A 25621-nucleotide genomic window follows, 5' to 3' on the forward strand; every position below is an offset into this window, starting at 1 on the left:
AAATAGAAAGGAGGGAGAGAGGAAGACGAGCTGAGTTGCACTCACAGGCTTCTCCAGACGAACTGTCAGGTCAACAACAGACACATTAGGGGTGGGGACGCGGAAGGCCATGCCGGTAAGCTTTCTGAAATACAAAAAGACAAAAAATAAAAAATAATATCCAAGCAGTTATTCTAATACATTTCTCCACATTAAATCAGTGGGACACAAGCCACATCATCCATTTGCTAAATTACAAAAATGTACATTAGCAGCATTCACTAAATGTTATCAGCTGGGTAAGCCTGTCCTCTTAATAATTCATGCCATAAAGCCCAGGATGACATCTAATCTCCCCTTAAAGATTTCCTTAATGATGCGTTTGAACTCAACGATTTTGAACTCAACAACAAAACTATTTTCCTTGTCTGCAGCTCTGAAGAAAGCTTGATTTGACATTCACATTTTGTTCAGACACCTTATGTCAAAGCAGGGCATATCCTCTTGGGTCAGACTGACTGCCTTGAACTCCTGCCTTGGTGTAGCTAACTACTGCCAGGGTCTGAGAGGGTGCTGCTCAGAGTTGGGCACGTACCCATTAAGCTCAGGAATGACCTTGCCAACGGCCTTGGCAGCGCCGGTGGAAGCAGGAATGATGTTCTGGCTGGCACCACGGCCATCTCTCCACAGCTTGCCTGAGGGAGAGTCCACGGTCTTCTGGGTGGCGGTGACAGCATGCACGGTGCTCTGGACAATGCAGAAGACAAGAGCAACATCAGTTGGAACTGGACAGTAAGAACATTCCAGTGACCTGGCTTCTCCCCTTACAGTGTTAAAGGGGATTTTTTTTTTTTAAATGTAAGATCATGGTGACATTTGTGACTGTCAACCACCATGGTACAAATGCACTATACTGCACTGTACACATTTCATAACTTTTAACACCTTTTTTATACCTGAAAAAGGACAAAATAAGACCATAACAATTGTGCAAGAAATTGACAAAGCAGACTACACTACCCTAGGTTTTTGCACTTTTGAGATCAGTAAACAATTCTTGAAGGAATGTTTGATTTCTCGATGGACATAGTAGCATATACTGTATATCTATGTCTTCGAAAAAGTGTCTGATAAAAAAGTGTCAACATACCATGAGCCCCTCAATGATGCCGAAGTTGTCATGCAGGACCTTAGCAACGGGTGCCAGGCAGTTAGTTGTGCAGGAGGCATTGCTGGAAAAATAACAAAATTGATCATTGATCAATTAATCAAGTCGCGATAATAGGAAACGGACAGAGATTTAGCAACACTGTTAAAGATGGTCTAACCTACCTGACAACCTTCATGGAGTTGTCATACTTGTCGTGGTTGACACCCATGACAAACATGGGGGCATCGGCACTGGGGGCAGAGATGATAACCCTCTTGGCGCCACCATTCAAATGGGCCTGACAGAAGAGAGAGCAGAGAGAAGCATCCATCTTTACATCCTGATGAGAACGTTGTTGTGCGGAGCGCACATACACATTTCCCTAACAGCCAGACTACACCAGGCACATAACAGACAGGCTATACCAGACCGTATGCTGCAACAATCAGCTTCCAATTCCAACTGTAATCTATGGACCTGGCTACACCAGACGTGATAGCAGTGCACAGGCTACATTAGACAGGTCTCTTAAAGCCCGGCTGTAACAGTGAGGTCTTTTGGTTGAATGTAGACTGTAGTCTTTGGCTTGCAGTACACAATCAAAGGAGTATGGAGAAGAGAGGACTTACTGAGGCCTTCTCGATGGTGGTGAACACGCCAGTGGACTCCACAACGTAGTCAGCACCGGCATCGCCCCACTTAATGTTGGCTGGGTCCCTCCTGCAAATGGAGAATGTGTTTTAGAACACTGTACAACACTGGAAGCCTACCAAGTACACCCAAGAACCCAATGAATCTGTACTCATAAACAGGCTACTGCCCAATGGCCACAAGGCCACATACTGCAGTCACTTTCAGACATTCCATCTTGGAATGTTTGGCTATTATGCTGAATACTGATAAAGCTCACTGAACATAGTGTGTTTGTGTTATATATTGAGTGACCGAAGGTTGAGGATTGTTTGTGCACGGGTCCTTACTCGCAGAAAACAGTGATGGCATGTCCATTGATGACAAGCTTGCCTCCTTCAATCTTCACATCACCGTGGAAACGGCCGTGGGTGGAGTCATACTTGAACATGTAAGCCTGTCAGCCAGAAGATGTTTTCAGTTAATAATTTTAAATGATCAAAGTGAGATAACCAAGTGTTGTTTTTCAATCAACATAACACAATGTTACTTGTTCGTAATTTATTATTTTGTGTTTAAAAACAGTTGTTGTTTCCTAATATTTACTAAAGAGGGGGAAGACAGAAGCCTACCATGTACTCGACATCGATGAAAGGGTCATTGATGGCCACAATCTCAGCCTTGCCGGTGAGCAGTGCCACGCGGGTCACCAGGCGACCAATGCGACCAAATCTGGAAAGAAATGGAATGAATGGTGTGTCACTCTTCAGTCTTGCTAGTATAAACACTCTTATAGACCGATACACAAACACACACAAACAAGTAATGTACAAATCAGGGTTGTGCAAAATTCAAATTGCAATTCTGCTTCCTGTTTACTGCCTTAATTAAAATGCAAGTGAAATTCACGAATTGAATTGGAATTTAAGAGCCAGTTTCAATTCAATTCTGGAATTTTGCACAAGCCTGGTACAAATACATGTACATAATGTATGTATATATTGTTCTCTCTTCTTGTCCCTCTTGCAAGGGCTTCTGCTCTTTCTCATTATGCCACTGGGGGGCAGCATCAGCCAACACATGCACATGAACACGTACACACAGAAACACAGACACACATGATCACTGATCCACTCACACACATTTACTCTCACACATACACAACCAAGAACTGAGCCTTACATGGTCAGCTCACCTCGGCCGATAACAAAAGGCCAAATCTGCACACCAAAGTCTTTGCCCTCTGCCTAATATGGCTGCCAACTAAGACAGGGCCAACAGAGATGACATGGTCAAGTGAGCTGAGACCACAAGTCTAGCCTGAAGATGTGACCAGATGCCAACGGTCTCCAGGACACAAGACAACTGGTGTGCTCTTGGAACTATGTTGCAGTTGTTGAGACAGTTGCCGTGGTTTCCGGCCAAACTCCTCAGGATGGCTTACGCCTGTCCATCCCCTTGAAGGAGATGCAAATGTCAAAGTAGCAAATTTAAAGGTGCTATGCCAACCCAAATGTTTAGACCTCTAATGGTCAAGCCATATTGTTTACATGTCACATGCACAAATTATCACTCCTGCTGAAACCCAAGTCAACTAGAGGTTTGGTTGGAAAGGCTGTGTCACTGTCTGGACTGATTTGAATAGTTGGCAGGGGAGATGTGCGGTGCCACTTTCATCAGGATTATAAAGACTCTACTGTTCCTTCCAATGGGTAGATACATCACACAACAGCTGCAGATGGTCACCAAGGCAGACAGACTGACAGCTGACGCAGCCAGCATGAATAAAGCCATTACACGCAAATGTTATTCTGATGCCAGCCAGATAAAAAAAAAAACCCATATGGTTAATGCATTTACTGGCAGACTAAAATGCAGAGTAGGCTTTCCTGTGGGCCAGAAAATATTCTAGGTACAAATGTCTCACTGTCAGAAGAGAAAAAGAAGTCTTGGTCAAGTGTTCTGTGGTAAAAGTCTGTCGAATGAATGTGTAATGTGTGCATTAAATTCTACTCTACTTCTAATTCTACTTCTACTCTGTCAATAAAAGCCTACAATCAGTGGTACTGATACAGGGCCATATAGCATTTGCCTGCTGTGTTGTCTTATCTCTGAAGAAAGAAAAAAAAGAGTCCATCAGGTCAAGAGTTAATAAAAAAGGGGGGTGGGGGGGTGGCAATCTTGTGGTACTCCCACTATCTCACAAAAGCTCAAGCAGCCAGCCACCTCCTGATCCTAAAGCGCTGGCTGGAAAGGTTGCCGCTCTAAAATTAGTTGGACAGCATACAGGAATGTGACAGCTGAGTAGGGGAGAGATGGAGTTGAGAGACATGGTTGAAAGAATGAAAGACAACAGAGAGAGAGGGAGAGAAAGAGAGAGAGAGAAATAGATATAAAAGAGAGAGAGAGGGAGAGAGACAGTGTGTGTGATATGACCTCGGAGCTATTCTAAGCACAGTATGGAAGAGACAAAATTGAGGTGGTGTAATGTTACACATGTAGCCTCGAGACCCTCGAGTTCCTATAGGCCTTCCGCCTAGGCACAGTCTTATGTAATATCTCCTCTGCTCTGTCCTTCTATCACTTCCGAACCCCTGCACTTCCTCAACAAAGGCAACTTACAAATGCACTAATGGGAACAGGTTCAAACAAAATATAATTTGAGCAATTCATATGCAGGTCACTCACCCATTGACTCCAAACTTCACCATTTTGTCAATCTGTTTAAGTCCGCTGAAAGACACAGAGAGCACCACAGGGACTTAATTAGTTACAGAGCATCCGCTGAATCAAAATCAAAAGGTTAAGGCATGTGGTTTACTCTGCAGATTATGGAGATAGTGTGTAAAAACATATTTCTTGAAAGTTTAAGTTCATAACTGCACATGTTAATGTATTATATACATTATATACGTATATTTATATACATTCTTAAACATAAGTCTTTAAACAATTAGAGTGAAGTTAGGCTAAGTTAAGTTAAAATATGAGAGCATAATATTGCATCTCAAACTTCTCAGAAACTTTGCACAAAACGCCTTTATTCTAGCAATAAGTATAGGTTATAATGAAGATAAATTTACCGTCTGAGAGGTCTCTGTCCCGTTGAGTGCTGTGAGCGGGGACGAGGAAAGGGGGGGCCGCCAATTTATCCCATAGTCCTAGCAGGAGACCCGCCCCCTTAGAATGTCAAGGTCGGGGAAACTTGACGCAATTGACCCGCGCCGCCCCAAATAATTCCACTAGAAAAAACGTTTCTAAACTTTGACAGTGTCATCTTTGAAATTCAAGTCTCCAAATTATGGGGTGCATATTTTAAAGAAGCGAGCAACCTCATATTAAAATACGTTGTTGACTGCGCATGTGCCCATAAAGACGCAGTCGCGCGATATATGATGGACTTGTAAGACATTTGTCGCTGGTAGGACAATATGGCCTATAGCAACACAACTCTCTGCATCCTCACGTGATAGATGCACAATTGTGAGCATCCGATGGCCTTTCAGTGTAGGGATTTGAGTGGCAATGACACCAATGAGAGTTGCTTTGTAACACACGGAAAAACGTATTTCTTTGCAAGCTTTCCCCAACATACTGCCGCACAGCCACATGCTAAGGATGTATACGCTATAAGGTCCTCACACAGGGGTGATGTAAAGGTCAGCCTAAAAATAATGCAGATAACCTTCTCAGTGCCAGTTCAGACCTCTGTATACTGTACCATGGATGCACAAGACGTACTCCTTCGAGGTTCAGTATATGCCAGGGTGTGACATTTGCTGCAGGTAGATCAAATGTATGACTGCTGTATGTAACATGCTAATAACATACACGACCCTACATGTCAGTTGTAAACTAATCTAATTGAAAATCAAGTAGGCTACACTTAGGCCTACTTCAAGATTTGATTGAGGAGAAAGGTTATCTCGTTCAGAGGATCAAAAAAATATTTCAGGTGTCTTAATTCTATTCAGATGCCCCTTTCCAGGTTTGATATGCCAAAGGGTGAGACATCTGCTATGAACAATTTATAGAGTCAGGTAGATCAAACGTATGGCTGCTGTATATTACATGATAAAGATACAACACAACATGAATGCCAACAGGCAAAAACTAATTATAATTGTAAGTAGCCTACACATTAAAAAATCAAGTAGGCCTACACTTTCTTCAATATTAAGGGTTGATTGAGGAGAGAGAATCATCTGGTTCAGAGGATGCAAAATGTTGCAGGTGTCCTAATTTTGTTTCAGATGACCCCTTCCTTTCATTATATGCCAAAGGTTGTGACATTTGCCAGCTACATGACCATTTCATGTAGATGACAAATGACATATAGCATGTTAAACACATGTAGGCCTACCCAATATGAATGCTAACAGGCAAAAGAGTGTATATATTATTGTAAATCAAGTAACTATTCAACTATTTCAATACAAAGGGTTTATTGAGGAGAGGTTGATCCTTATACACTTTTATATTACCTTATTTATTACAATATTTTTGCACTATTGATTTTCGTATCTACTGCCATTGTGGGCACTGATAGCTTACCTGTCTACTCTATTGTCTCAGTTTGACCCCGTCATTGGTTCTGGGTGGAATGATTGCATCTGTCCACTTTGTACTCTAACAGAGTTATGGTTTGTATGATTACGTTTTTTGTTAACTCATTATTTTCATTGTTGATATTTGATCTTGCCATAGTTTTTGATCTTTGCCGTAGTGTTCTTGTTATTCTTACTTAATGTAGGCTTTCAATTTAGGCCAGAGCTGGATAGTTTTTCAGAAAATATAAATAAGCAAAACACTAGCATCAGTTATTGATTTTCATTATTCATTGAACTGTAATGGAAGACAGACAAAAAAGCAAAACAATATGACATTAGTACAGTTCTCTTTAAACATTTGTTTAAACAACAGAAAATGTTAAGCACTTCCATGCTGAGTCTGCTAGTCCACACGTGTCATTGTCTTACAAAGCACCAGTCTTGTAAAAGCCAAGGGAACTTCTCACAAGTGATACAGTATGTAAATGGGCAAGGGTGAGCATTTTGTAAGAATAGAGGCTTGACTTGGTAACAATTGTGGTTGGTTGCATTCCAACATGGATTGTTGTCGTGGAATTCCACAAAATTGGATGTCTATCCCTCTAGTTAGGAATTCCATCAACACAGGATGCTGCTGCTTGCACCAACCTTTCTTTGTGCCAGACATCAAAATGGTGGAATTCCACAAAAATGGGATGACTACCCTTTGGAAAGGAATTCCATCAACGCTGATGCTGTTTTCACTAACCTTGGTTTGAGCATAAAAAAATGGTGGGAAAAAAGCACACAATAAAAACATCTGACAATTAAGTAATGCAGATAGATACACATTTGCACTCTCTCATGATTTCTTCGAGTGCTTGTCTATGAACACTCCCTTTGAACACACAGTTTTGAGAGTTTTTTTTTTCTTTGCAAACTTTGCAATTTTGAAATACTTCTATTGGAAACATATACTTCATAAATACTATAGGCATAATGCTCGTCGTGTTAGTGCATATGTGAAAATCCAGCACTCTCGTGTTAAGATGAAATGAGAAATGGCATGCAATGCTTAAAACCAGAAATATTAAGACCTGGTCTTTCAAGGCCCTTCTGTAAACCGGCTCATTTCTGTCGAAGGAAACAGTGTGAAGTGTCTGTGTGAGTATTATGACATGTTGTATCAATACACTTACTAGGTGCTGTGGCACAGTTTGAAATATGGAGACTATTTCCAGGAATATACCACATCGCAGAGCACTCCAGTAGTGTCCAGATTGAGACAGCCAAGGCCCCTTAATATCGTTTGACGTGGTCCATGGGCAAGGATATGACGTCACTAGCACCTCTTAACTTTCCAATTTCCATTTGAACTTAAAAGAATAAAAAAAATTAAAAAAAATAAAACTTTCAAAAACAACCCCCAAAAAAATCTATTACAGTAAGTACATAAAAAAATAATAAAACAATCCCCATAAAACATCAAAACAAAGACATGGCTGACACCAGAAACATAAACATAAATTATGCTACGACTGTAACTACACCTCTATCTACCCTTCCTGGGCAAAGAGCGGAGAGAGCAGAGGACAAGCACCAAACCAAAGCAGAGAGGAGCTCTATGTTAGTGTATGTGGAGGGGACATTGGTTCCCTCCTCCCTCCTGATTTCCTTCTCAGAGTTTCTCCTTCTCTATACATCTCTATATATTTTTTTTTTCTTCAATTTTTTCAATTCGGGGCGCTCATTTTTTCTTCCTTTCCTGCGAACACCGTGGGCAGTACCTGTCAGTGGACAGAAAGGTGGAGGTAGGGAGAGGTGGAAAATACATTAACAAAGATATTTCCGTGGTATAATACAATGCCGTTTTTCTTTTGAACCTTAAACTGCAGTGGAAACGCATGCAAGACAAAAGGATAACAAAAAGGACTGTTGGCCTTGACCGGGGCACTCACCATTTCCCGCGTGGTTTGGTGGTGAGTCCCACACACGCGAAGTGGAACCACTCAATGGAGCACTGAGATGAACATGAAGAGGAGATAACAGACACGCAATTAGCCTCAGATACAAGCACCATTCTCTTAAACCAGCGGTCCAAGTAGCCTCAGATACAAGCACCATTCTCTTAAACCAGCGGTCCAATTAGCCTCAGATACAAGCATCATTCTCTTAAACCAGCGATCCAATTAGCCTCAGATACAAGCACCATTCTCTTAAACCAGCGATCCTTACACTTTTTGCCTGGCATGACCATCCAACCACACAAAACAAACAGGAAACAAACAAACTCACAGAGAGCCTTTCATGCAACTAGTCCACTGTGTACCCTCTTAGGACTAAAAACGTACCCAGTATGTTGACAATTGACAAAAATTGGAACTCGGAGAGGCAGAACTCACGTCGGTGTTGTCACAGCCGATCATCTCCCCGTAGGACACCTGGTGGCACAGGCAGTATGTTGGCTCGTTAGGGTCCACTGGCATGTCCAGCACGTCCGACGGATGCACGTTTCCAAAGGTCACCGCGGGCACAGCACTGAACTCCGTCCTGAGCAACAGAGGTGATAATGAGCATCGCAAAAAAAATGTGCCCAAGAACCCTCTTTGCATAATGGTTAGAAAGCACAACAGAGATGTAGAATCCCTGAACTTTTTAACATTTTCAGTCAGTGAGTACTGACGTTTCTGTCTGCATGTCTGATGAGGATCACTGACTGAAATGCCACAAATTATTCCTTTTAAACTTTGGAATTTTGCTCACTAAGGCATGCATGCCTAAACCTTTTTCCCCATCCAACTGTGGAACGTAAACATGCTTAAGTTTAGAATCCGTGAGTGTGTGGTACTTGCACGTACGTCTGCATGAGTTTCACTTTCTTCTGTGCACTCTTGGGGCTGGAGTCGTCATCAGAGTTCTTGACCTTGGACCTGGTGCGTGCCACCTTCTTTTCTTTTGGACCACGTAATTCGCCTGAGGTTAAATAAAAATCAATAGTAAATTAAATATGTGCATGCATGCACACTGACTGACGCACACACAAACACTATGCTAACTTCAGACTTCAGAGCCAAAGACAAATCAAGCCTTCAGATTACCTTACCTGAGGTGCGGCTAACCCATACAATTTATTTTCAGCTATTTACTCATTATTTTATTTTGAAATACTTATTATATTATATATATATTATGGGGCTTTCAGACAGAAAAAAAACATTATTCTCTGGCTGTGCTTGCTGGGTCCAAGTTGCCACCGCCATTGTGCTTTGCTCGGTGCAGCAGCAAAGTGTTCTTGCACTGTGCAAGCCATTGAGAACAATTGACTTGTTGTGAAGCGCCGCCCTTAGAACGCAGATAAGCCAATGAGAGAGTCCAGTCTCAAGTCTTTAAGCTCGTCACCTTCTGTACGTATTTTAAAGTTTTTAATATATCCCTCCATAGCATAGCAAGTTTTGAATATCCCTCCCTAGCATAACTGCATTTCGTTGTCTTTGTACTTGTAATCTGCGACAGGTGAATTGGTTTAAGATTTAAGCCATACTCTTGTGTTGTAGTGTGTGTATGCACCTTCTGGGCATTTGCTACCGTATTTCAGAACAATGGAATGTAGTTCTGTAAGACGGGTGTCACTTGCGCTCAAGCCTTTTCGGTGCTCACAGTCCAGGACTAAAGAGTCAGAGAGACTGGCTGGGCCACTTCAGAGAGACTAAACCCAGGGATGACCGGAGCACTCAAGAGAACTTTTAAACTTTTTTATTATGGTGCACAATCGACTGACGTTTCGATGCACTGCGTCTTCCTCAAAGTCAAACCATACTGGTTACATTGCACAGACAATATAGTCCATTCTCCCCTCCCTCTCCCAAGACATTGGTTAGTAGTAAGGGGTGGGTATTAACAGCAATTAACCAGTACGAGCACTCGTAGAAAGAAAAGTAAGCATCAAGTACATCATTGGTCAGTGTGAATTAGAAGTACAAAAGAGTCAAAATATATCAAAATAAAAGATGACATTGTTAGAGAAAACGAGAAAGACATACACTGTGTTGAGTGTATGGATCAAAAACGCTTCTCTTTGAAGTAACATTTTGACAACGTCTCCACCTAGTTGGGAAGGCAGTATTCTGTCAATTCCCCAGAATTTAAGTGTAGCGCAAGAGCCATGATTCACCTGGACATAGTGGCACGCTATTGCATAGTCCATGTTTTGATTTTGTATCGCGGCTTTGTTTTCAGCAATCCTCTGTTTAAGTGGGCGTTTGGTTTGTCCCACATATAACAACCCACAAGGACATTTCAGAATATACACCACATGGGTAGTGTTACAGTTTATAAAGGCCTTGATGTTGTATTGTTTCCCAGTGTGTTAATGCGAAAAGTACTTGGTGTCGTTAGAATTGGAACAGTGAGTGCAACGACCGCATCTGTAAAATCCCTGGGGTGGTACTGATAGCCAGGTCAGCTGCTTAGGAGGACTCATGGATGTGTGTACCAGTCTCTCTCTTAAGGAGCGGGATCGCCTAAATGAAATTAAGGGGGGTTCTGCACAAATGTTCCGTGGAGAAACAGAGACGCGGAGCGTAGTTCTTTAACCTTCAAATAACAGCTCCAAACTCATTTAGATGCTACACTGGCTTACAATGCTGAGAATGGTGTTTCTGAAATTGAAAATGCATGCCGGAAAAGCTTTGGGTCTCACTATGTAACGTTGCTGTCGCGAGTAGAAGCATGACCCTTATAGTTGGTTTTAGACTATTGGGGTACCCCCAATGTAATTCCTACAATAAAAATGTTGCCCATCCCTATCAGTGACATCTGATATATGCGCGCGCGCGCACACACACACACACACACACACTAACTTACTCTTGTTTCCCTTGCTCGAGGTGGAGTCATAGTCTGTGCTTTCAATCTGTTTCTCCTTCAGGTCAGCCTCGAAACGGGCGAGGTCTGTGTCCAGGCGGCGGATGTGCTTGTCCACCTGTGACCAGATAACACACAACAGAGTACAGTTGTGTGTTACAACCACACAGTAAAATGGAGGTAATATTAGAGACACATTGAAATGATGAAGAACTTAGAGATTTTAGAGCTCAGGGGGATTTTAAAAGGGCCACTAACTTTCTCCTGAATATGAAAGCACCAAACTCAAGTTATGGCCTCCTTACACCAAACTACTTTGACAAGATTTGGGAAAGATTCTTGAAAGATTGTAGTCTTAACTAATGCCCCCCATTCAAGCTTTACTCAAAAGAATACAATCTTTCAAGAATCTTTCCCAAATCTTGTCAAAGTTGTTTGGTGTAAGGAGGCCATTAGGTAACCTTAACTTAACTAATTTACCAACTGTGTTTAGATTATTTAAATGTAACTCCACACCCACTCATAGATTCAAAAAATGTGTGGATGATACAAGTCTTGTATAAATGTAACACATTCAACAGACATCATAACACATTCAACAGACAAGTGACTAGTCAATAAGCTGAAGCTGATCTGAAATACAACTACTTCAACTAACTCACCATCTCATAAGTTTGCATTGCCAGCTGGACCTTATCATCTCCAAACTCCTTGCATTTCCCATAAGACTGCTGAATCTGACGCAGAAGAGAGAGTTTCTGTTCCGGGGACAGTGTTCGAGCATTGGTTGTGTACTCCCGTGCCAACGAGTCAATCTGCCCTTTCAGGTCTGGAAGAGAATGGAAATCAATTAAACCTACTACCATCACAAACGAAAGCGGATATTGTGAGTACACTGACAACCAAAACAACACCTATAGCCTAAGTACTTACCTTCAGTCCGCTGGTCCAGATCTCGCATAAGCTGAAAATTCCGTTGCAACTCAAACGGTAGATTCTCTATGCCTTAGAACATGACAAAAACAGTACCGATAATTGGCATATATAACATTGACAGCATCCACACCAATTAGCAAACGATTAGTCTAAAAAATACCATAGCAGGCCAACAGTAGATAATTGATTTGCTAGCTATACTACAGGCTAACTCGCTAGCAGCTAGCAACCTTTCCGTTTCTATGTCATAACTGTTACCTTCCTAACGGGTGCTAAACTGTCACAAATATAAAACAGCTATTGTAGGGCACTATAGCATGAGGAAAGTGCGCATAGTTATACTATACAAATAATATACAAGTGGAACAATAGAAACATTAACGTCAAACCTGGTACATTAGCCAGCTAACATTAGCTAAGGCTATCCTTACGTTACTGGGCTGGTTTTGTTGATCTTTCTGTTGGCAACCCTTTTGGTGGGTCCCAGGAGAAATCTCTAGCTCTTTTCTGTCCACTATGTAGTGTAGGTCATGTTAATGGCATTAAAAGGTCCACATCGTTTTATTTTAATTTCTTATAGATAATAATATTACAATACTTACTGTCCAGATAGTGCTCAAGATACATCCCCGCCGCCATCTTGACGAACACAAACAAAGACTTTTCCGGTATGCCCGGAAATGTAGCTAGAGGGCGGTAGCGGGTAAAGTAATTATGATTATTTTGTCTAATTTGCCTAAAACGGCACAGAGGCAGTATAGGTGAGCTAATGTTAAACGTTTAATTTTCTTCTTTATTGTTCGATTACTCCTTTATTTATTGGTGGCTATTAGTAATGCCATAGGCTTGGTGTTATGTACCTTAGTAAGGGGCAAAGTCAAGGACTTTGTTTCTAGGCAGTTGAGCTATATTAGCTGCTGAACTGGGAAATAACCAAACCTATCTTTTAGAGTGGTCTTTTAGTGGTGACACTCCCATAAGAATAATTTCACAATCAGGGTGTGTGCTTTTGTTTCAAAAGGGTCAAAAATTAAACCATCTAAAAATGTAATTTTTGGGGTTTTACACATTTCAGTAGGCCTGTAGAAGGATACAAAGTTGTTTCAAGGCATAGACACATGGATAACTTTAGGAAAAACACTCAAGAAGGGATGATATTGGGAAAAACTTGACTAAAACCCTGAATGTGTCAGGTTCAACTCAGGGATTGATCAAAACCAAAATCACCTGTGAATTCCATGACAAAACCCCATGGTCAAAACAGACAGGGCAGTATGTGTGGAATCTAAAGAAGAGGAATCCCTCCAAATATGAACAAATGAGTAAAAGAGACAGATGGCATCATAGTAAGGGTCTTATGAAAACATGACTGTTTATTTAATCTTTTGAGGGGTATATAGCTTGCCTGGTAAGCCAAACTCATTCATGAGTGAATAGTCTGGTCACTCACTCCTTTACAACGCTAGCATAGTGATGAGCGTAGAAATATCATTAACTTTGAAATCATTGGTCAATCACATTGATCAGAGTCGCCTAAACTTTACAAACTATAAACAGAATAAGCAGTCAGGAAACAATGTATGTGAGCCTACTTTTGCTGTACATATCTGCATTTTTCCCACTACAATTTTTGATGTTTGCAGTCTAGCAGGCATTGCTTCTAATTTATCACAGTCAGTTTTGATTTCGTCATCCCGTCTCGTTGTTGATTGGCCTGACATTTTTTTTGTTTGATCAAAACTGAACTGGTGTTCTGTTCCAGACTATCTCCCTGAAAGGAGAAAAGTGGGCGTGGCCAGGCTATATAGCACCACCTGGTAAAATATGCTTGTTAACTGCATCATGATAGCATTACACAAGATTTTCATTCTAAAAATGTATGGTTTACCATAATCCTAAACACTACACTTGAAATGTTTCGGAGTGGACATCAAACAAAGGTAATTTATTGCCATTAATATGAGGTTAAATATTGATGCAAACTCTTTGTATGGTTTATTATTGTTCCTTAACACCATCTATGTCATCAAGAAAAAGAGCATTTGCTAACATATGTGGAATTCGTATAGCATATGTGCAAAACGTGTGAAATGTGTTTGACGGAAAACTTTGGTGGTGAAGTTTAGGGTGATTTCCCAGAAGCATACATGTTTTTGATGTTCAAATTGGTTCTGGGTATGTTGTTTGGAGGTTGTTGCTTGGTATGAAGTATAGCAAAGGTATACCCTCTGTCAAATGGGGTCAGTCTGTTGAGCTCTCTCTAAGACTGATGTCAAATTTCTGTTGGACGGAATTTTTACCTGCATACAAATGATTGAAAGGTGCAGCCAATAAATTGTATTTTTTACCATCCTTTTTTCCAGGTGCTCTTAAGTCTAGCCATTAATAATAACATAATGAATATTATGACATATTTAGAGGTACACATAGGCATGTGTGTGAAAGATGTCAAACTGTGGGGAAAAAATGGCAGCTCATTTCCATGCCAGTTTACGGATTATGGGAGTTTTGGAACTTAAAACAGCCTCTTGGTCAGTTAATTGACTTAATTGATTTCCCCCTCCAACATCCAGAAATACATCCCACCCTCCTGCGATAGCTATTCATTCATTACAGTTTTTTTGGAACTTTTGATTCTGTTTCGGCAACATCATATCACAACTCTCTCTTTCCAAACTGCTCTAACCAAACCTAACCCCTGTCATTGAGCTATCTGTCAAGTGACTGCAGAAGCGTGTGGCTATAGGCCTAACTGCCTTGAAAAACAACAGTCACAGAGCCTGCATCCCCACATGGGAAACAGGGTGTGTGTTTGCAGGGATGCTCAAACCATGTAATGCCCACATAGACAGTATGGTAGGCTAATATCCCTAATGCAGCTAGCATGTCTTAAGGCAGGAGGTTGACTCAAGCAGCACCAGTGCTCCAGGAGATTAAATCAAAATCAGACGATCTTTAGCCACAGAACCAGTCAGGCTTTACCAGAGAGCACAAGGGTTTTCTAGAAATAATGAGACTACTCCTGGAATTTCTACTTTGCAAAACTGTCAGTTAGATGGATTTGGACTTGTTGTCATTTGGTGCTGCTTGAGTGTGTCTCAGATGAATGGATCTGACTGTTGGCCAGCGTGACTACCCCACTTAATGCAAGCTGTAGGCCTGTGTAGCCTCTTATCTTCCTCCATGATAATTTTAGACTGCTCCTCTGGACATAACAGAACCAGACTGTTGGTATCGTCATACAGCTTTGGTGAGGTAGGGATTTTTCGAATGAGTTGACGGCCATATTCAAAATTAAGAGACCACTGCAAATTTGAATATAACCGTCAACTCATTCGAATGTCACTCGGCAACCATATGATGGCATCAAAAAAATGTGCAGTGTTTGCGTAATTCTTTCCAGAGCTATATGTTGTTGCAGAAGGGCTCTTTGGTTTGGTCTTGGACTGGGATGCATAGAATGGGTGGGTATATTGCACAATACTACCCTTTTCCTCACTGTAAGGACTGTATGTAGTCCCCAAAAGACCATGGTGGAAATTATCTTTTTAGAGGTGAGAATTTATTTTTAGAGCCCCTTTTGCGTTCCCTCGCAATAATTTTGCATTCCCTCGCAAAGTGAAAAGTATTGCGAGGGAACGTGGAAGTATAGCGAGATAACGCAAAAGGGGCTCTAAAATTATTTCCACCATGGTCCTTCGGGGGTAGAACTGTATCTTTAGAAGATAAGCCTTTTTTCACCATATTAAATATATACACCTTCCACCTTCAAGTGATCCCTTCATTTTACTCATTATACATACAATCCTACAATCTGTAACACCTCAGATTCTCAGTCATAAAAATAGCATTTGTTTAATATCAAAATACTATATCCTTTATTTTATTTTATGCACTGTTGGCTACACATTAACAATTATGCAATGTATGAGTATGATTATAATGTATAATATAGGGCTGTCAAAATAACTGATTAATTTCGATTAATTAATTTGAGAAAAAATAACTGATTAAAAAAATTAGTGCAGATTAATCGATTCCGTATGACCTTTGACCCCGAGCCGTTCTAGTCAGTAAAAATTAGACTGTAAAATGAAGGAGAGAGAAGAAAACGTGCTGCCTGGATCATTGATTGGAACATTTACTTTTTAAAAACGGCCTGATGGTGTTCATAAAAAATAAAGTGTTGAAAATAAAGTCCTCTGTAATGTCTGCAGCAAGGAATTTGCAGTGAAAATAACTTTGAACTTTAATGTCACTAATGCTGATTATTCAATGATTCATTTGAATTTAAATATTTAAAATACTTTCACAGCAAAAAATATGTATGCGATGAATTTAGATTAATTAATCACAGAGTATGTAATTAATTAGATTAATTTAATATTTTTAATCGATTGACAGCCCTAGTATAATAGTTTTGTGGTATTTAAACATTAACATTGTGTTTTTGTCCTCTTACCACAGTTATGTTTGATCAGAAGAGATTCTGTAATGTTAAGGATTCATGTCAAATAGGTTTTGAATGTGTGGGATACTCTATGTTGGCCAAATCTCACTGTTCAGTGCATGTGTGTTATGATATCTGAAGCATGACTAAGGACAAACAATCTGTGAAATGTCATTACCAATGGGACTAACCACAAGTCCAGCCATTAAAGACATTTAATTGAAAGCTGACCTTTCTTTCTTTTAAGAGCTGATGTCTCACCATGGTCATATTGCACATGATTCAACCCTAAATGGCACTAAGTGCCCTGGCTAAATTCCCGACCTGGCTTATTCAATCTGGCCCCCGAATCGTCACCCAGTGTAATTGGATCATTCATTTATTCATTCCCTCACTCTCCACCTCAAGCTGGTGTGTGATGTGTTCTGGCGCATAAAGGCTGCCTTGCATCATCTATGGGAGCTACACATTGGTAATGGTTAGTGAGGTTCCCCCTTCCTTCACTGTAAAGTGCTATATAAATGCAAGTTGTTGTTATTAAATGCTAGTTGTTGTTGTTGTTGTTGTTGTTAAATGCAAGTTGTTGTTGTTGTTGTTGTTGTTAAATGCAAGTTGTTGTCGTAAATCTGTCCTCTGCCTCACTGCCTTTGACAGGGCTGGGACAGTACAGCAGGGGGCAGAGTTGGCTCTTTCCCTGTTCTTCCTACTCCACTCTATCCACTGATTTAAGGTTTATTCTCAGTTTGTAGTCAGTAATTTTCTGTAATGTATTTCCCAGGTTAAAGCACCCACTGATAATATTATCTATAACATAAAATACACATAGGCCTTACACTATATGATACATAAAGACTTTGTGTGGTTTGCATGCTTGTCTAGTGTTAATGGAGTCCAGCCTCCCAAAGGCTATGCTTTCCCTTTGGTGTTAAGGATTAAGCCTTATTTTGAAGTTTCTCCCTCCATAGTATTAGTAGAGCCTATTGTTAATTGACTGAATTCTTTGATGAAAATCTTTTTAAACCTTATCTGTGGGGGGGGGGCTAACGACTGTTAATTTCGTCTGGTAGAAGATGTTTCATCCACTTCAGGAGACTCTGCGTCTCTGTAGTGTAAATGCTCAACAAAGTAACTAAAAAAAAACAACAACAACAAGCTAAATAAGCTCACTTCACTCATGCTATTGATTGTAGCCAAGGGCAACAAACCCAGACTGATTTAGGTCTGTGCAGAGCGTTCAATCTGAATTAGAGTGCCGTCGACTTCCACAAGGCCACCACATCCACTGCACGTTCATTAGATGGCAGATGCGCTAGTCTCGGCCTCAGCTACTCCCTGCTGTTCTTGTCCCTGCGTGGAGAGTGGCTCTATCTGCTGGCCTCGTTGTTCCGACATGCCTTGTTGCTTAGCTACATTACTCAAATCTCCCCACAAGTTATATTTACTGTATTTAGTGAACGTTTGTACATGAAGTGACTTCCGAGGTGGAGGTTTGTCACTTGTGCTTTACTGAAGAAGCCGCATGGTTTATGAGCAACGAGTACCATGTTCGGCCATTTGTGAAATGAACTCTAGGCTGCTGTCTTGATTCTTCAGCTTATTTGGGGCGACAAGCTGCGGAATGACTAATTTGCTCTGTACAAATGAGTAGATTGCCTCTATAGCCAGGGTGCAGGGGTGAGAGCACATTCCCATCCTCACACAAATTGTAGTCGGATAGGAACAACTCCACAGAACAAAAATGTCAAAAGCAGTGACTAGTGAAAGAGTGAATAACTGAGTGGGAGAGGTAGAGAGAGAGAGGGTGGGGGGGGGGGAGGGAGAGAGACGATATATAGACCATTTTCTTGTGAGCTCTCTTAAAGAATCTCTTAAAGGAGAGATTGGTGCATACACCCAGAGCGATGACTCATGCATAAATAAAGAATGAGTCAGAGCGGGTCACCGTGTGGTGCGGTGTGGAGTGGATACAAGGACGACAATGGAGGATTTATTGGCCTCTATTCCAAACGAGAAGAGATGTCTGTGGGAGGGAGGGACACAGGGAGGGGCGGGCGGGGGGGTGGGCACACCCAGCGATCTCTTACAAATCCTCTCACCTCTGTGCCAGCTTGCAGAAGCCCAGCATCGATTCCCAGTCTAAATAACATCACAAGAAGTGCTGTTTGTTTCCCTGGGTAGCCTTTGAAGCTGACCAAATCTGTTTGTGTGTGTGTGTGTGTGTGTGTGTGTGTGTGCGTGTGTGTGTGAGTCTGCGTGCAAACAGGCAGATGTATATCCATTATTGGATGTTTCTGTAGTGTATAGGTGGTTTTGTGTATTCTTGTGTACAGTGTGTGTGTGTATGTTTGTTTTTTTTCTCATTTTTGTATCACCATTTCCTAATTGTTTCCTGTTCACCCCTCACAGTCTGAAAGTAAAAAAAAAATCAAATCCAAAAATTCAGCAAGGGGTATTGGTCAACATGCCTGCCAGCTTTTCTGATTGTTGGATTGTTTGATATAGCTGGGTTTCACAGACAGTCTGGCAGTCTTTTCTTTTACTTAACTGGTCGTTACGGATCCAGTGTATACAACATGCAGCATGTTTGTGACTAACCAACATATTGCATTGTGTTGTGTATTGTTACATAGGCTTGCTTGTGTTGTATCCTCCTTCATGTTGTGTACTGTTACATAGGCTTGGTTGTTGCTTGGCTACTGTGGGAAATGCCCTACCTACAGCACAAGGAATTTGTGTTTATGTTTATATTTATGTGGTATTCATGTTTATATATATATATGGTATTCAGCAGACAAATACGTTCAAAGCGACTTACAATGCACATCAGTAATCACTACATTATCACTTTTTATAGTAAAATCAAAAAAGCCTAAGGGATACCACTATTATTAAAAGACTAAATTGAATTTAACAGAATGATACCAATAATCATAAACCTACGTATGTGTGTGTGTGTGTGGAATATCGGGATAGCAGCATGCCAGTCACCCATCTCTCCGTCGTGCCCACATGATGCGACTTGAGCCCCAGTAGCACTGACAGAAGGAGTGACAGCATCTGTGATCAATGCTGAAAGTTCCATCATGTGTGACATCACATCCCTCCTCTCCTGTCCCACCAGTTCAGTTCTGTGGCAGGCCAACTCCAATCTGGACCGGCCGTATCACAATCTCCCACACTGTAGCGACTTGAAAGACCGAAATAAAGCACCCAGCAGTGGGCTATCTAGACTGCTTAGGAAAGTACTGTTAGGTTAGAGTGGAGTCCTGATAACCCATTTTAACACTTCCTTTCTTCCGGCAGAATTTGATAGACCCTCAATTCATTTCTTTCTCTTTCATCACTCTGTGATAACCTCTCTCTCATTTATCTTTCTCTTCCCTCTCCTCTCTCTCTCTCTCTCTCTCTCTCTCTCTCTCTCTCTCTCTCTCTGTCTCTCTCTCTCTCTCTCTCTCTCTCTCTCTCTCTGTCTCTCTCTCTCTCTCTCTCTCTCTCTCTGTCTGTCTGTGTATGCCTGTCTCTGTCTCTTCCACTCTCCCTCACACACACATACACACACACACACACACACACACACACACACACACACACACACACACACACACACACACATACACACACACACATACACACACGCAGACACACACACACACATACACACACGCAGACACACACACACACATGCAGCTATAAATAGCAGCCTGTGCCTTCAGTTGGTTTCTGTCAAACCAAGCCAATTGTGAGTTTAGACAGCCATCCCCTAATGCCACTACACGGTGCAGTGTCTAGTTAAGTCATTTCTCTCTCTCTCTCTCTCTCTCTCCCTCTCTCTCCTCTCTCTTCCTTACACACATCCATCCATCCACACACACAAACAGAAACACACACACACACACATACACACACACACACACACGCACACACAGGCATCTTCTCCCTGACTCTGCCTCAGTCTCTTCTCTAACCATCCCCCTCCCTCTCTCCCTCCCTCCCTCCCTCTCTCCTTCTCCCTTCTCCTAGAATACTAATTTGTGCATCTCAACCCCCTCTGAACATGACTCAAAGCACTCCCTCTCCCCCTCCTCCTTCTCTTCTCCCCCCATTCTCTCTCTTTCCATCTGTCCATCCCTCTCTCCTAGTCGACGTATGACGGATGCAGCGAAGGAGGAGAGAAATCACTGGGCTTCTCTGTCCCTCTCTGTCCTCGGGCATATTGCACACACACACACACACACACCTCTCGTCTGCTTAAGGAGGCACGAAAAGAAGTGTAAAAAAGATGGCATGTTGAGGTAGACTGGAACAGTTTCTCATGTAAGACACTAAAAAACAGGGAGAAAGAATCAATGCAGAGTCAATGCAGAGTTTTTTTTTTTTTTTTCTGTCTAGTGATGTTAACCATGTTTTATGTAAAATGTAATGTATTGTCTGTGTGTTCTTTTATGTTATGTATCCATGTAATGTATGTCATGTCCATTGTCATCTGTGTATTTCAATATTATTTGTCACATTGATGATAGACCCCAGGAAGAATAGCTGCTGCTTTGCAAAAGCTAATGGGGATCTAAATAAAATACCGAACTGAATAGGAGAATGAATACTGTCTGAAAATAAATACATTTGAGAATAAATACATTTGACACATAATGATCAAGGACAGATCTCTATGATGGTGTAGATTTTTTAAAGACATTTGGATTTTTTAATTTTCAATGTCATCACTATATGAAAGCCTAATTGAAAAAGGTAACTGATTTTAAAGTGTGAAGACTTAAACCTGATTGTTTAAGAATTTTAACAATTCACTTCACCTTCTCAGACATACTGACTTACTGACTGGCTCACTGTACACTCCAATATCACAGCCCCACTGTGTGTGTGTGTGTGATTGTGTGTGTGCAGGAGCGTCTGTGCTTGCCAGTGATAGGGAGAGCGAGAGAGAGAGAGAGAGAGAGGGTGGGAGAGATGGAGAGAGACGGAGACAGGAGAGAGAGGCACACACACACGCATTGACGGAGTGCAGAGCGAACAGGGCAGCGGGAGCGAGAGAGCGCGTGTGTGTGTGTGTGAGAGAGAGAATGCCCAGCGGAAGAGAGGAGCTCCCTTGCTTGCTGACGGGCCGTCTCTGAGACACCATGGGCTGTATCGGCTCCAGGACCATCAGTAAGAACGCCGCCGTTTCCCTTTTTTAATCTGCTGCTGTACGTGTCCGCTCTCCTGAGGGGCGGTTGTGGGGTGGGGGGGGGGGGGGGGGGGGGGGGTGGCTCGCCAGTAGCCTTCTCGCTGGAGACGGGATGTGTGGGTTTCTATGGAAACCTTTTGACTAACGTTGTGCGCCTGGAGGGCTAGACAGAGATTTTGCATGGTTTGTGCGTGTGTGTGTATGTGTTTGTGCTCTGGCAGACAGGTCAGTGGGCTTGCTTTGAAAGCAATCCGTGGATACCATCTGTGGACACCAGGCTTGTTAGCCTAATACATCTGAGCAGGATGCCACGAGAGTGCACGAGGCAGGCAGAGAGATAGATGATAGATAGACAAAGAGGAACAGCAGAAGATTCAGAGACTGAGAAATGCACAGGAGCAGAGGCTGTGTACACAGTTGAAGACACACTAAGGAAAGATTAAAGAGGGAGAGAGAGAGAGAGAGAGATGAAAGAGAGGGAGAGAGAGATATGAAAGAGAGGGAGAGAGAGATATGAAAGAGAGGTAGAGAGAGATATGAAAAAGAGGGAGGGAGAGAGAGAAAGAAAGAAAGAGGGAGAGAGAGATATGAAAGAGAGGGAGAGAGAGATATGAAAGAGAGGGAGAGAGAGATATGAAAGAGAGGTAGAGAGAGATATGAAAAAGAGGGAGGGAGAGAGAGAAAGAAAGAAAGAGGGAGAGCACGTGTGAGAGGTTGGAAAGACTCTACTCCCTATTCTTGGCATCGTCTGCATGGTGCACTGTTGCGCGCACAAACAGTGACAGCGGAAAAAAAGACGCAAAGATGGAGCTGAGCCGAGCAGAAGGAGAGAGAACAGAATAGACCAAGCAGAGGCGGTTGGGAGTGTGCGTTGGGAGAGGAGACAGGGACGCGAGGAAGGAAGGAGGCAGACAGGCAGAGAGGTGGCGTGTACCAGCTGGGGAAGACAGAGGAGCTCAGCGCTGTGAAGTGCCCCTCACAGAGCTGTGACACGGAGCTAAGGTCATGACGAACGCCACCTGCGTGGAAAATAGCCAACGCTCACTGACGTGCATGCATGCGTGTGTATGTATTTTGTGTCTCTGTTTGCGTGTGAGTGTGTGTTTGTGTGTGTGTGTCTGCGTCTGTGTGCGTCACGCGGGGTGCGTTTGGGGTGCGTAAAACACTGACACACACACACACACTTATATTAATGAGCATAAACCTCACCGCTCCATCTCTCTGACACTCACACACACACACACACACACACACACACACCATGAAGAACCGTGCATGCGATGACTCACTCTCCGGCAGCCTTGAAGGCAAACCCAGGTGTGAGCACATGTAGGTCAAATTTTGCAAAGTCAACGGTGCCGTTGGCTAATGCTATGTGTGTGTGTGTGTGTGTGTTAAGCTCATGAGGATTCGTGGCTCCCACAACGTCTGCTTGTGTGTGTGTGTGAGGGGAGAAACCATCGCTACCTGGGGAGAGACGTTTTGACGGCTGTCGTAATGGTGAAAAAGTAGACGGCTCTGACACCTGCTCCCACAGGGAATAGAGAGAAGGGTCCTGGTGCAAAGCTTGATCTGCTACAGATTCCTGGATCACAGACACAAAAGATAGGAATAGAGAGAAGGGTCCTGGTGCAAAGCTTGATCTGCTACAGATTCCTGGATCACAGACACAAAAGATAGGAATAGAGAGAAGGGTCCTGGTGCAAAGCTTGATCTGCTACAGATTCCTGGATCATAGACACAAAAGATAGGAATAGAGAGAAGGGTCCTGGTGCAAAGCTTGATCTGCTACAGATTCCTGAATCACAGACACAAAAGATAGGAATAGAGAGAAGGGTCCTGGTGCAAAGCTTGATCTGCTACAGATTCCTGGATCACAGACACAAAAGATAGGAATAGAGAGAAGGGTCCTGGTGCAAAGCTTGATCTGCTACAGATTCCTGGATCACAGACACAAAAGATAGGAATAGAGAGAAGGGTCCTGGTGCAAAGCTTGATCTGCTACAGATTCCTGAATCACAGACACAAAAGATAAGGGGTGTGGGAGTGGGGACAGGCTGGGACTTGCAGGCTTGGGGGCGGGGGGAGTGCTTTGAAGCTCCCCTCTTACATGAAATGAAACCTGTACCCCCCCCAATTTGTCAAAGGGAATGCCTTAAAACATTGTACCCGGCACTGGTGCCATGCTGCACTGCTTTGCAGGTGGGTCTCGCCGTCTGACCCAGTAATGTATAAATCACCGTGAGTGGATTTGACCTTTGGTTGTCATTGAATCAGAGCGTGGCTAGCACAGGGTGCGGGAGAGTGAGGGAGGGAAGCGAGCAGCACACTGGAAATGAAACGCCGGCTCTCCTCTCGTCTCATTTGTTTTTTTTTGTTTTTTCCCCTGCGTTCCCTTAATATTCACCTGACACCGAAAGCCCAGGGAAAGCAAAAGGTTTAGGGGTGTGTGTGTGGGGGGGAGGGGGGTGTTTACACACACAAACACACAAGGGAAAACTAGAGGACATTTAGCACTAAAGCTCTAGAGAGGAGAAAGAGAGGAAGCAACGGGCCGCGTGTGCAAGTGGGATAACCAAGCTGATTTAACTGTGAAGAAATAAGCTAGATTGCCTGCTATGTGTATGTGTGCTGAACTGTATGTGTGTATGTGTACGCGTGTATGTGTGTGTGTGTGAGCGTGTGTTTGTCGTTGGTGTCATATTTAGCATACGTGGCTATAAATAGCAGGGGCTGGATGGGAGGATGCTGAAGTGGAGAGACGTTCTCTAAAGTAAATATGGGTCAGGCATTTACCAGATCCTCACACTCCCCTGTCACAGAGGCTAAGGGGGGAGATATCCTCCCAACAGTTTGGCTCGACCCCTTTAGCTCTCGGCATTGTTTTCCCTCCCTCACAGCGTGAAGATGAGAATAGCACTGTTAGCGCTGGTAATATTCACATTTAATCTAAATTGTTTTGTGTGAGAAAACAGTTGTTGTTTCATTTGAGTCAGATAGCTAGCTACTGTAGGTAATGAGAGTACATTATACGCATATTATACTGTAAATATAATGGAGGCTTTGTCACTCACTCTGGGTTAGCCTAATTGTGTGACTCTCTACTTTATGTGAATCATGATGGCTTGCACTGTGCCAGGGTCCAAGAGACCCAAGTCCAGTCACAACTGGAAGAACACGACGCATGGCTTTCTACATTTACAGTTGCTGCAGCCTCTCGGTTCATCTCTGCTCATTGAGGGCACTGAAACGGTTCCTGGGGACAGTCCTTCTCAGCATACTAATGTGTCAACGCACTGCTGTCCCCACGTATTCTCACGTTTGGTCTCACAGGCACAGCGTACACGGGGAAAACACCCGTTCAAATCAAATCTTTATACCAGAAGTGACAGTTCACTCTACACACTTGTCACAGAATATATATGCACGTGTGTCACTCTTAATGTACATCTGTATGCAAATGCAGCTGTATGTTAAATGCAATAGTTTGGATGTAATACGATACGGGAGATATGGTTTCAGGTTTGTGATTCTATACTATAGGCTGTGAGTTATACCGTAAGGTCATACTTTACTACAGTAGATTAGGTCATGGTGATTAAGGTAGGGGCTATTTTGGGATTCAGGATGATAATTTCTTCTCCAAATTCAATTCTGCTCAGGGCATCGGTCACATCTATGCACAGCCAGGTTTCCCAAGTGCCCATCCAGATGCCACACTCAGCATTGATTAGATGTAGATTACTGCACTGTGACCTCTCAGACTCCCTGTAAATAATGGTAAACAAAGATTTAGAAATAACATGAGCCTCTTGAGGGAAACTCATCCCGTTTATTTACTTGAACACACAAATATACTAATGTATGGAAATTCTTGAATATATACCTGTAAATGTAATACA

At 42.4% G+C, this 25621-nt stretch overlaps 2 protein-coding genes across 3 annotated transcripts in view; both read right to left on the reverse strand.

Annotated features, from left to right (window-relative positions):
• Positions 1-25621, reverse strand: part of LOC143140430 (glyceraldehyde-3-phosphate dehydrogenase-like) — a 227536-nt gene that overhangs the window by 889 nt on the left and 201026 nt on the right. Inside the window, exons 1-9 of one of the 2 annotated variants that reach the window (XM_076301328.1) lie at positions 4843-4895; positions 4448-4492; positions 2392-2491; positions 2110-2216; positions 1759-1849; positions 1312-1427; positions 1130-1211; positions 575-726; positions 46-124 (exon numbers count right to left, since the gene is read on the reverse strand). In XM_076301328.1, the coding sequence (XP_076157443.1) occupies positions 46-124; positions 575-726; positions 1130-1211; positions 1312-1427; positions 1759-1849; positions 2110-2216; positions 2392-2491; positions 4448-4470 (750 nt within the window). In that variant the 5' untranslated portion in view covers positions 4471-4492; positions 4843-4895. Of the gene's footprint in view, positions 1-45; positions 125-574; positions 727-1129; positions 1212-1311; positions 1428-1758; positions 1850-2109; positions 2217-2391; positions 2492-4447; positions 4494-4842; positions 4896-25621 lie in introns of those variants that run through there. The other variant, XM_076301329.1, reaches the window with a different exon arrangement.
• Positions 6575-12747, reverse strand: ing4 (inhibitor of growth family, member 4). The gene is made up of 8 exons (XM_076301330.1): positions 12690-12747; positions 12085-12156; positions 11814-11980; positions 11155-11269; positions 9147-9261; positions 8691-8838; positions 8247-8308; positions 6575-8075 (listed from the first exon to the last, which is right to left on the reverse strand). Exons 1-8 carry the CDS (start codon positions 12724-12726, stop codon positions 8036-8038), a joined length of 756 nt encoding a protein of 251 aa, XP_076157445.1. The 5' UTR covers positions 12727-12747; the 3' UTR covers positions 6575-8035.

Source organism: Alosa pseudoharengus, unplaced genomic scaffold, assembly GCF_046254945.1.
Source record: "Alosa pseudoharengus isolate Yale_2024_CS ecotype anadromous, Long Island Sound unplaced genomic scaffold, YU_APseudo_1.1 YU_APseudo_1.1_scf_23, whole genome shotgun sequence".
NCBI lineage: Eukaryota > Metazoa > Chordata > Actinopteri > Clupeiformes > Clupeidae > Alosa > Alosa pseudoharengus.

Excerpts from the sequence above, each read along its gene's own strand:
- ing4 (XM_076301330.1), bottom strand. The coding sequence starts at position 12,726 with ATGGCGGCGGGGATGTATCTTGAGCACTATCTGGACA. Across the intron at positions 8,839-9,146 it reads AAAGTGAAACTCATGCAGAC|GACGGAGTTCAGTGCTGTGC; the intron begins GTACGTGCAAGT and ends TCTGTTGCTCAG. Across the intron at positions 8,309-8,690 it reads TCGGCTGTGACAACACCGAC|TGCTCCATTGAGTGGTTCCA; the intron begins GTGAGTTCTGCC and ends TGTTCATCTCAG.